Genomic DNA, 12,723 nt, shown 5'->3' with positions numbered 1-12,723 from the left:
ATATGTACATTGAGGTGAATAGTGATATCAGAGCTCTCTAAATGCTGCCAGATCTAGTGAACATCTTTTTTTTTTTTTGTTTCAAGCTCGTCAGCAATTTGCCTTTTCTATATGTTGAAGTTTTCTTCCAAAGTCCCGGAGGAGTTTGCTTTGGCTCAACTGCCTTGACCTACTACAGCACTTTGAGCTGCAAGTTAGATTGTATGCATACCAGAGCTTTAGAATCCAGACTTCTAATGTTTGGTATAAATCATGATAGTCCCATAATTGATTCCAAGATTTGAACCCTGCATTGACTTCCACAACTTGAACCTCTCTGAGCCCATCAACTAGTTTTCTCCATTCCCTGGTTAATTTTTGGCTTCTGCTGTCCAATTTTGAATCTAGGCAGAGCACATTTGGAAGATTTTTCGTAGTAATCTTCAGATTTTGGAGCACTTGTGAAAATTGAAGTTATTTGGGATTTAGTGTTTTGAATATGTAGACCAACTTAACTGGATATGGTGGTTTGGCCATTGTTTAATTGGATTGTTAAGATTACAACTGAGCATTGTGCTTTTGCATTCAATAAATTCAGTGATTAGAAATGGCAGATGAGAGTTTGTCTCAACCCTTAACACCTTGGGTTTCTTCCATACCAGGAAAATGTGGATGTTTTATAGTCAAATCCAGAGTATGGACAAGTTGCAGGAGAGGAACAAACAGAAATATAGAGGTAGGTATATGGAAATAAGACGGGATCGTGATGCAAAGCACAAAGGAATGCTAATGGGCCAAACCAAGAAATTAGTTGAACCTCAGAATCCAGTCTTTGGGGATAACGATTGGAATGATGATTAATGAATGGTTTTTAAAATTTTTTTTTGTTTTTGTTTTTCTGCTACTTGAGCCCGTGTGCTAACAATTCCATTGCCTGTTTTGGTCTTAGAAAGAACCAGTATGTATGATGCTTTTGACATTGTGGAACGAGTAGAAATGGGTCAGATGGCTTCGATGTTTTTCAATAAAGGTGAGCATTTCACAAATATATTTATAAAACTAACTGTTTAACATATGTTTAAACAATGTACCTGTTGGTGCTGCATAAGCTGGTTCATGGGCTGGGAAATATGCTACAATTCACCTCAGCCCTCTTCCTTCTTCAGAAGGGCATGAGCCTAAATTACTGTTTCTGATCATGTTGTGACCCAGGATTTGATTACTGTATATTGGGACAGCTTCAGCTCCTATTTCAGGGTGAAGCTCTTAAAGCAAGCTGCTAGCTACCTTTGTCTTAGATGGTGTCAAGCTCCTAGTGTTGTCGGAGCTGTGCTAATCTGGGTAAGTGTCCAATATTCCACTGCACTCTTGACTTGTGTCTTTATAGATTTGTGGACAAGACTTGTGGAACCAGGAGTGGAGTTGATTAATGTCACATTCCCATTCTTATAGCTCTTAGAGACAGTATTTATATGGCTAGTCCAGTTCAGTTTCTAGTCAATGTAACCCCCCGAGAATGCTTATCGTGGGAGGTTCAGTGGTAATGCCAGTGAATGTCAATGTGTGATGATTGGATTCTCTGGGAAATGGGAGAGCCTGTCATTTCTGTGGTGCAAACATCATTTTCCATTTTATTAGCCCAAGCCTGGATACTTGCAATCAGTGCTGAAAGCTGTGCAATCATCAGCAAACATTGCCACTTCTGACTTTGTGATGGGGAGGTCATTGAAGTAACTAAAGATGTTGGGCCAAAGACTCCATTTTGACCTGTTTTGGTTTTTGTACACTTGATCATTGTGGGTGAATCTGATTTGGCTACTTGAAGCTGAGTAAGCTTTGAGTCAAATTCAGGAAAAAAAACCCAGTCAACTTGGTTTTTGGTTAGTACTTTTTATTAGGAAAGGGCAATTAAATGGCAGCTGTCTGGCACATTTGTGCTCTAAATGTCTGGTAGTATTTCGAAACCATCACAACTGGTTGTCAATATAGGGCTAAACTGAAGCTAGTAAATTTTTTAATTTTGAAAGCCTGATATGTAATGCTAAATATAGTGGCAGAATTTTAAGTATTGGTGGTCATATGGCCACACGTTGTGGTCAGTGATGTTAAAAGGGTTGGCTCAAGTTTGGCTGAGACCTAGTGATGTGTTTTGGAAAGAATTTCAGTCCAAGATGCCAATCAGGTGAGTCTGACAAACAGGATTAAAAGGCCGTGAACGCAAATCATGAGAAAATGTATTGAACATGCTACAGATCCAAACCAACATGATTACTGATTTTAAAAACTAGTAATTCTGACAAACTTATGAAATAGTTTTAATTTTGCTTGAATTTAACAGCACTTGATGTGGCATTTTATTTCATTGGTCTGTTAGTCCATTGGTCGTGTTTAAAAATTAAGTCAAATACTTAAGTCAAATAGTTCATTTAAGGTGAAACTCAGGAAAGGGCTAGAATGCTGGGAAAACTGAAGCTCTTCCCTTTTGTTGCACTGGAAGGGATCTACATGTAAGCTATGGTGGAAGAATGAGTACCGTCCTGCTATTTCAGGATTTCTGTACTAAACTGCACCAAATGTCCTAAACTTGGGTTTGGTTTGAGGAATAGTGATGGTAAAGTGACAGTGTGCTGTTAACTCACTTAACACTGAAATTTGAGTTGTTCTATTTTCAAGCTTTAATTATGTACAACCTGCTTCTGAGTACTTTGCTTATAGTACCAGACTGCAGGGTTGTTTGAATTCTACTTCTGCAAGCAAATGCATAAAGCTGAACCAATAAAGCACATCAACTAATAGTTGAGATGTTGAAGGCAAAAGAGCTAGCAAAAAGCTTACTCTAAGTTTGGGCTTGGTTTACTTGTTCTGTATGTTGCATCCTAATATATTTTGATCCAGAACAGACAGTACAGACATGAACATTGACTTATCCAGTTTAGTTTGTAAAAGATACACTTCCCTACTTGATCAGCTTATGGCGAGCTATTGTGAACCAATAATGTATTTTTGAACTTTCTGCAGCCTAATACGTTAAACATCGTCTGTCATTGTGCAAAACGTATAATGGCACAGGTGAGTAGCTGTTTTGTTTCGGACCATTTGTGGAATCGTTTCAGGAAATGGCGACAATAAAACTTGGAGCAGCAGTTTCCTACAATGAAACAGTAGGAAGGCTGAAATCCAGTGTTTTTGGCCCTTGATGCACCAGGTGAACTGAACCATAGGCTCGTTTCTTTCATTTTTTTGTACCTGGAGCTGTCAGCCCCATATGTTCAAACAATAATCAATGTATTCTTTTCACTAATCGGCAGTTGTTTACCCTTTAGCTCAACAGCCAAAGCCCTCATCCATCCATTTTCGTTAAGGACTGACTGCATTCTACTGGATTCTCTCAAATAGTGTGTTGTCTTTAAACATGAACTCTTCTAGAATTGCCTGCATTTTGACTTCAAATAAATGCTGTTCTGACATGATGTACTTGCTGACACATTAACGCTTCAACTTTTTAATAGATTTAGCTCAAGTTCTCATCTCTGCCATTCCCTTTATGGCTTTGCCCATATGTAATTCTGAGGGTCTCCAGCATCCTGATCTATCTGTCTAATTTTTTGACCTCAATAGTAACTTGTTCCTTTTTTAGTTGTTCTGTGTCCTGAGCATAAACATTGTTTCGCTCAATCTTGTACTTGAAAATGTTACCTCTTTGGACTAAATTTCCAGTTCCAATGTCTCCTCCAGCTTGTCAGTTTTTGTTTGACTAGATTTGAGCAAAAAGTTATTTTGTTACTGTGAAGGTGTGTGTGCTATCATTTGCCAGTGACTGGAATACTGTTACGTCAACCTAAGTAGAGTTAGCCCACCGACACAACCGTGGTTAAACTGGGTTGGCCTCATGAGTTGTGTGATGAAATGGGCTGGGGCATATGGGTGGCTAGTAGGCCGAATGGATCTGCATCATTATCAGTACATTCCATAAAGGTGTTGTAGTTCCACTGTTCAAGTATCCTGATTTTGTCCTTGAATATGCAGCTGGCATTTTGTAGTTTCAGGAAACAGGCAGCAAAGCAATGTTGTGGAATGTGGTTGTGGCTGTTGCTGTTAGATTAGTAAACTGGTGCAATGACTTGCTATCCTCAAAAATCCTAAGCTAGCCTTCACCATTTTTATCTTTTACTTAGTGTTACACAGTAATTGCACTTAGATTTTTTTTTCAAACCTTGCTAACTCATTACGGCTGTGTCCTAGCAGTGGGGTAGTGAGCATGGGTTATCGTGACAAGTTTGTCACGACTGTTTGAGACAAAGGAGTTAATTGAATAATAAGTGAAGACAGAGGATACAAAATGGAGCCAAAGTATGATCGGTGGTCCACCTAAGCCCCCTGCTGCCTTCACCTGAAGGCAGCAATTCCTATTTGTGACCCCTTGAGATTGGCACTTGTGTGTTGGGCCTACTCTTCTTCAGAGTTTTGAGATTTGAGTCTTTGAATGCTTTATTTGTTTGAAAGGTGTTGCAAATGAAATTCTCAAGTATTTTTAAGGCAGTGATGAACAGATTTTTTGAGCAAAAGTGCAAAGGGCTAACAAAAGGGGAGTCTTCAGATCAGCTGTGGTCTTAGTGAATGGTGGAACCTGTTTGTGGTGCTCTGTGGCCTACTTCCAAAGGGTGGTAACCCTGGCTCAATGAAGGGTACAAAAAGCACTTCAACAGCATCAGGCATTAAATTATAAAATGGAGTCTACCCGGAAAAGTTAGAATGTGGGCTTACGTTCATGCGAAACAGAAGCAGCGTGCCGTAGACAAACAAATGATCCCACAGCCAGCAGATTTCAGTTCTATGTTTGTCATATCCAGTCAGGAATGTGGTGGACAAATCAACTATTTGGAGTGTCCACAAATTTTGTCACTGTACTGCTGGGGATTTGTGCCAATGCCAAGTGTAATGTGACAAAATCTGCATCAATCTTCAGAGCTGCCAAGTGGTTAATGTGCTTGGGTGTCTCCGAGGTCCCCAGCGTTGCAGGTGCCAGTCTGGAGTTAATTCCAGTCAGTCAAGATAATCTCAAACAATGGTTGGAGATTCTGGGCTGGAGGCCTTCCGGCAGTAGTACTGAAGATTAGCTCCAGAGTGAGTTGTACCTCTTGTTGAGCTGTTCCAGTGCATCTAGGACACTGGCATCTACCTGAATGTGGATTTGCACTGTGGTGTTTGGCAATTCATTGAGTTTCTTTGCAGTTTTGCTATCATAAAGGAACCTGGAACAACTTGATGCCTATTGTACCCTCCACCACCTTTGCAAGTGATATATAGTAATTGCCTCTCCTCTTAGAACTTCCGTGCCTTGTTGGCACAGTTTTTTAATTCTGATTTTCAGGATTGTTTACCCTGTTCCAAATGATCCCATGTTCCTTTTAAAGGAATATATTGACACTCAGTTTGGGTTATGCTGGATCAAGTCAGCTCCAAACCTTGTCAAAAAAGTGAAAGTCTAGAAGGTGAGGTGAGAATGACTGTCCTGGATTAAAATGTCAACTTTGGATGTTCTGTAGCATCGGGGAGATCTTGCAAAACTGGAGTGGTAATTGGGCATGGTTTGTGGGTTGGAGTCATTATTTAGCACAAAGGAAGGTGGCTGAAGGTAGGACATCTTGGCAGACGTTCAGTTGAATACTGTTCTATTCTGAACATCTTAAGCTACCTCACTGTTGCCTTCCCTCCATCGTCAGATGGGGGAACATCAGCTGATTTCTGAAAACGGAGCACCTTTTTATGAATCCTGCGATACTGAAGCCCTCTGTCTGTATGCAGCAAGACCTGGACAGCATCCAGGCAAGGAAGTGGGAAGTAATCCTTTGTGACCCAAGTGCCAGGCAATGACTCTTTCACAAAAGAAGCTTCGAGGCTGGGAATTTTTTGACCAGTAGCTGATCCATGTATATGATAGGCCTTCTGGACAAGGCACAAGTCAACAATGTTCAGTAAATACTTGGCTGAATGGGTGTAGCATCAAGAACATAACAGTCCACTTGGGCACTTAAGCCAGTGTCTTTCATGTTTTGCTTCCTCCTTTCCTGACTGTGACAGTGCCAGCACGATCTACAAGATGCACTCCAGTAACTTGCCAAGACTCCTTTTTAAACAGCACCTTCCAAACCTGTAACCTTTATCACCACAGAAGCACAATGGCAGCAGGTACAGGTGAATACCACCACTGCAAGATCCTGATTTGCAATATTCATCACTGCTTCATCACTGTTACTGGCTGAATTCTAGAACACTCAACATGCCAGGGAGCCCCTATAACTCGATGGTGGCTAATTGTCAACCAGCAAGTTAGTGCCTTCATCCATGAAAGGATTAGGAAAAAGATGTTTTCAATTTGTTACTTTTTAAAAAATTTCATCAGCTACTTAGAATGGCTTGATGTCCTGAGACAACATTGGAAGATACAAAGGGGCCTCAGTGAAACCAACTATTAAGTCAGAGCTTTTCAAGCAAAAAAAATTGGATGATACTAATTTTGTTCTCAACTCAAACTATACTCTTAGAATAGCTAAATGCCAAAATGTCTAACTGTTCCTTTTTGTATTCCTTTCATGCCTTCTAATGTAGTTTGGAATGTTCAGATTGGTTGAGCCCAAGTTGCACTTCTTTTTTTTGTCTTGGCGATTCCTGATTTATTGGATCTGCTTTGGTTTGGTTCTTTCAGCTGCTTGCCCAGTTGGGATTCGGTTGTACTGATAATGTGCTCAGCAACTCCACATTTTAAATTGTGGTAGGTCTTCTAGGGCTACTGCTTAATGTTAGTTTTTAAGATGTAATTGGATTTTTGTTCTTCTATTTACTTTTCTCAGCCCAGATATGTTTGAAGTAAATGCAGTCATTAATTAATTGTTAGCCTTTCATTGGATTTCCTACCCAAAGCAATGATGTTTCACAGGTAATGGGAAATTATTTGAAGTGGTCAGCACAACATGCAATTTTATCATATCCTTAGTTGAATTGTTGCTACTTCTTGAATCTGGGTTTTCTGGACGAGTTCCACCTGCTGTATCATTTGTATCTGTACAGGTTGAAATAACTGCCCATAATGAGAGATAATTCAACACTGGTGATTGTTTGAAAATATTTGTATTTTTCTGCATGTCCTTGCTCATACACAATTAGTTCCAATTTTTTGTTCAAATATTTATCCCGTTCTCTTGTGAAAGTAACAAACCCTCTGCTAATCCTTCAGATAAAGCAGATATGATTGTAACAAATGTGAGGAGTCAAAGTTCTACCCTTCTCCTCCTTGTTTTTTTTGGTCTAACTTTTGGACCTCTGGTTAGTTGCTCTCTTGTCTGTTTGACTCTATTTACTCTAGTCATACTATTCAGACCTTTGAGCATGTACTTATCACTCTTGTCATCTCTCCTTGAAGGAGTGTAGCATCACTTTGAGTGTTCCTCTATAAACAAAGTTCCAATGCTAATTCCTTGGGATGCTGCTGCATTTCCCTCTAGTTTGATAAACTCTGTTCAAAACAGTGTGTAGCTGGATTCTCCAGCATCTGCAGTTCCCATTATCTCTCTTCACTGTAGAGTTTGGATGCATGTTCACCAAATTGATGTTAACTGTTTCTAAATATACATGTTGCCTGAAATACTTAGAATATTTTGCTATATTCCTTTGAGTTTTCAGCATCTGCATTTTGCTTTGAGGTATTCACTCCTACATTCTGTTTTCTGTTTCTGAGCATGTTATTTTCTGCAACCAATTAGAATCACTGCAATCACTTGTAACGTGAATCCTTAGACAGCAATAGCACTTTGCCTTTGCCTCTGGGTTTGAAGCTTGTGGGTTAAATCCCAATTGAGGGTTTGAGCACAAAGAAAGGTGCAATACTGAAGTAATGCTGGTACTGACTGTTAGATGAAACGATAGTGAGGAATTCTTTTCCCCCTTTGGCAGCTGCAACAGATGCCAAACACCACCTGAGAACAGTTGAAGTGTTATGCCAGGCCAATATTTATCCCTTCATTCGTTACAATTGCAGATTATCTTGACAGTTTGATGTTCATGAATTGATTTGTGTAAATTGGTTGCTAGTTTTTACTAAGCTAGGAACAATGACTAATCTTCAAAAATAGGTAGTTTTTAAGTGCTTTAAGAAGTCAACTTGTGAAATGCATAAATTCAAGCCAGTCTCTCTTTGAGAAAATGTTGGCTATAAGTGAGTAAGCACTGCAGAGTGGTAGTTCGACTGCTGATGCTTATTCTTTCATTTGGAAAACGGAAATAGGTCTTTGACTGTGTCCATTCAGTCCATAGTACTTTTCTGTTTGAATTCTGATGGGATGTTTATCACTTGCACCTATTTACACTCGCTTCAAATACAGTTCTGAAATACTTTAATTCGGTTGGTGCTTATGTTGATGGTTAAAGTTTTTAGGTATGGTTGATTTTTGTACAATTCAAATATTTCTAGAGTTGTCCGTAATAATTGAATCTCTGGCTGTTAGTCTAATTGCCATTTTAGCTGTTGGGGTCATTCTTACCACCATTCCTTACATGTTTTCATTTTTCTGCATGGCAACTGTGTACCTGTGCCATAGGATTTAATCCACTTGTGAATAAACAGCTCTGCCTTTGCCCACCCAATGTGACACTGAGTTGAGTCATTGATAGTGCAGAACTCTATATTGTAGTTGCACACAAGGATGTTCTTGCTTCAATTCCATAAATGAGGATCTGTTCAAGATTGTCAATATTGAATATATCTTGAATTGGATCAGCCTTTTTGGCAGTGCTTTTTAATTTATTCATTTTAGTGCTACAGTGTTAGTTTGTGTGGATTCTCTGTCTTCTCTAAGTTGATTTAAGTTTAAGTAATAACTCCTTAGTCTCATGACCTTGTTTCCCTTCCATTCATTGCCCAATATGAGCCTGACCCATGAAGGAGAATGGATGATGAGGGCCTTGTGTCTCAATTCCATGTTAAAGGGATGAATTTACTTTTTAAAAACCCACTAATTAGTAAGCTATCAGCAGAATGAGAGGTAGTACTCTAAGGGATTAGATTTACACTGTTTGATTTTAACATAGAATTCCAGTGCAAACTATGCCTCAAAATGGGGACACAGATCAACAGTGACAGCAAAACAAGTTTATTCCTGAACATTCATAACTGAGGTCCAGCAGAGTTGGTGTGACATTGTAGCCTATAATTTCTCATGCCACTGAACAAAACTGGACCATAAATGTCCTTTGAGGAATGTGCCACCAAAAATCTCATTACTTGATCACTTAAATATAATTTTTCTTCACTAATGCTTGTCTTTGAAGCACTCTGTAAAAACCTTTCTTTGGCAATCCATTCCATATACTTGCTATAATATTCTGTTGGCAGTGAACCTTGTGTAAAATGGCTTGTTGCCGTACAGATACCAGTATTTGTTCTGCAATAGCGATTATAATGATGAAGCTGTTTGTTTGGTCCATTACTATGGAATAATTTGAACAACATCATCTAGGTTCTGCACATAGGCAGCATCTTCCCAATTCTGTCATACAACAGCATGACTTTTTCCCTGACCCGGCTGCTCATAACTCATCACTTTATCTGAGACATTGCTTTAACATTTGCTGTGGCAGAAAGTTTCAGTATTAACCTGATATTCATTCAACATGTTAGATAATCAGTCTGGTGCACTAAGGAGTAATTACTTGAAATTATTGCCAAACAATTTCTTTGACCTTGGAACGTTAATTGTATGAAAATAGTCTTATTTCTTCTGTGAAACCCAATAATAAAACTTTTTAACTTCTTCATTCTCCGCCCTATACCTTGTGAATGCTTGATTCTTGCATTGCATTAAACGTTTGAGTTTGTTTACTGGTTCAGCTCTTCGCAGAAGGAAGATTCTTCTCTTGGCTGAGGCAGCACACTTTGACTCCCTCTGTGCCACAGCACACTACACTGGAATTCTCAAGTGACTGTAGGCTTTTTGCTCAGCAACTTAACAGTCTGGGCAGCTGTAAACATAATGGTGAACAGTGTTCCTTCACTTCAGCATTTGAGCTTTAATTTTCACAAGAAGTACCCTTCTGCATGCTGCTGCTTCCTTCTCCCTATCTGTCTGACTTTGCCAGACTCCTCCTAGATGAGGGAATGAGGACGGGAGACAGGCAGTCAGTCATTCAAGTCTGACTGGGTCACACTTAAATATGCATTTCGTTTCTTTAATCATCATTTGATAGCACAAATGAATTTGTCCCACTAGGACCTGCATGTCAATTGACCCAATATCCGTAACCTCTTCTGAGATGAGAAGAACCTCGCTGGACCTGAAATGTTTACTGACTTTTTTTCCTCTTTTGCAGAAGCTGCCAGCTGAGATTCTGCAGCAGCTTCTATTTTTGTTCCTACTTTATAGCTTTCACAGTTCTTTTGTTTTTTCCCCTTTTATTTGAGATGAGCCCCTACTGATCTTTGAAACACATGTTTTATGGTATCACTTGCGAATTATGGCTTGTGCTTGAGTATTCGAGTGTAACAAAGTGTGGAGCTGGATGAACACAGGCCATCTTTGGAGCACAAAAGCTGACATTTTGGGCCTTGATCGTTAATCAGAAAAGGCTATGTAGTTTTGATGATAATCTTTTATTTATTTTATTGAAGAGCTCAACCAAACCCCAGCCAGTTGCCTTCAAAAATCAGCCTAAGACAAGCACCTCTCAAGCCATTAACTCTTTAAAACAGCCCCAATTCAAAGAAAGGAGATGTCACCACAGGATTTGCAAACAAAAAGTCACCATCAGGCTGCTGTGGTGCCTGAAGCAGTGATTGGTTGTTTTGAGGCTAGGTTGGACAGAATAGGTTTGCTTCCACTAGAATTTGAGGGATGACTTAAAGGATATAAGATACTAAACCGTCTTGACAAGGTGGACTTGGACTTGGAAAGGACATTTCCTTTTTGTGGGTGGCTCTGGGGTAGTGTTTAAAACTGTGTTTTGAGACATGAATGAGAAATTTTGAGCATCAAGACACTTTGGAACTGTGCTGCAGAAGGACTTAAAAGTGGTGTGGTTGGATGTTTTTAAGTCAGGTTGATACAATCTTGTTAGCCGTTGGAATCTGGAATGCAAATGTCAGCCATGATTGCTTGCACTGGCAGAGCAGGCTCAGGGCTCCTTGGTTTACTCCAGCTTCTGTCTTGGGTGCAAGAATACTCTAAACTAGAATGAGCAATATTAGTAGTCCTCATAATTGGATTGTTCCTCAGCTACAGTAACAAAAAAAATACATGCATGCATCCTCTTGAGGATCCATATGTTATTAAAGGCTTGGTGCCCAAAATGGAGCTCTAACTTAGATGTAACTGAGGGATTAATGAAGCAGTTTGCTGGAAGGTTATCAGCTTGATATGTTCTCTGCACAAATGCTGCCTAACCTGCATATGTAGTTTGTCATAAGGAACTGAAGCTAGACTTTGCTCCTTTCCTCTTCTTTTCCAAGGCTCTACAAAAGGGACCTTTTTTGATTTATTGGTTACTTTGTTTTTGTTTTGCTTTGTACGTCTGAGTTATCCACACTTCCTGGCCTTTAATTGTTAAATCAAAATTCTGATTTTTATGCTCTTCAAACTAAAACTGCATTAAAATTAGCTGTTAAGCTGCCTGTGCTCTTTCCAATTTGCTGCTCTAACTTGGTCAGTTGCAAGTTTGAGTATTCTGATTCCATTGTAGAATTTGGATAATACGTTGTTCATTTCAGAATAGTACAAAACTTTTGGTTCATTCAAGCTGAACATGCACAATGGAGTAGTCTTACATTACTGACAATCAAATGATACCCCTCCAAACAAACACTTCCTATTCGTGTACTTATCCAAATGGCTTTTAAAAATTACAACTGTACCTGCTTTCACCACCTCCATCAGCAGTTCGTGCCACCGAAGCCAAAATAAACGTCTCTCGTTTAAAAACATTTCTCCTCACCTTAAAATTGAGGCCTCTAGTCTTGAAATCCCTCATCAGAAGGAAAAAAAGACACCTCCCATCCACCTTATCTACACCCGTCATGATTTTACAAACGCAATACGGTCACCCCTCAACATCCTATACTCCAGTTCAAGTCCAAGCTTACCCAGCCTCTCCTCAATTCAAATCCTTCACTCCTGGTAATACCTTGGTAAATCTCTGAACACTCTCCAGCTTGCAACATCTAAGGCCTCCAGCAATTTCACTATCACAGGTAATTCACTTCCACTAATGACCACAGTTTCCTGATACGGAATCAGACTTGTAGGAGTGTGAGATGAGGAAACATTTCATCACTCAGTGGTCAACCTCTGGAGTTGCACATTCATCCTGTTGGGCCATACAATTGTTTTGGTGTCACTGCACTGGTCTGTTTGGAAATTTTGAGATTGAGTGTACTTGATTCTAATCCAATGCTTTACATAACTTTTTTCAGTTTTAAAGATCAAGGTCTATAAACATTAATTCCCCAATGGTATTGGGGATTTGGAACCAAGACAGACAGTTTAAAGGAATTATTATCCAAACAAATGATTTTAATTGAATGGGCTTCATTAGCCATCAATAGTTTGGATCAAGTGACTGCCATATTGCAGAGGACAAACTGTCTGGTTGCCTAGCATTCGATGTTCTTGCATTAATCCTAATGGCCCATGAAGCGCTCTGTAGGAGGCACAGACCTTCAGCTGTGGCTCAAATTTGAAGAAATACTTGGCTCTCTAC

The 12,723-nt window shown here is 39.4% G+C and overlaps 1 protein-coding gene across 1 annotated transcript in view; it reads left to right on the top strand.

The window, feature by feature from the left end:
- Positions 1-12,723, top strand: part of tmem104 (transmembrane protein 104) — a 168,285-nt gene that overhangs the window by 51,045 nt on the left and 104,517 nt on the right. The window contains exon 6 of the mRNA XM_048555163.2: positions 929-1,009. Coding sequence (XP_048411120.1) covers positions 929-1,009 — 81 coding nt within the window. The remainder of the gene's footprint in view (positions 1-928; positions 1,010-12,723) is intronic.

This window comes from Stegostoma tigrinum, chromosome 22, assembly GCF_030684315.1.
Source record: "Stegostoma tigrinum isolate sSteTig4 chromosome 22, sSteTig4.hap1, whole genome shotgun sequence".
Lineage (NCBI taxonomy): Eukaryota > Metazoa > Chordata > Chondrichthyes > Orectolobiformes > Stegostomatidae > Stegostoma > Stegostoma tigrinum.
Note: the sequence above shows the minus strand (reverse complement) of the source record. Positions and strands in the feature narration are given on the sequence as shown.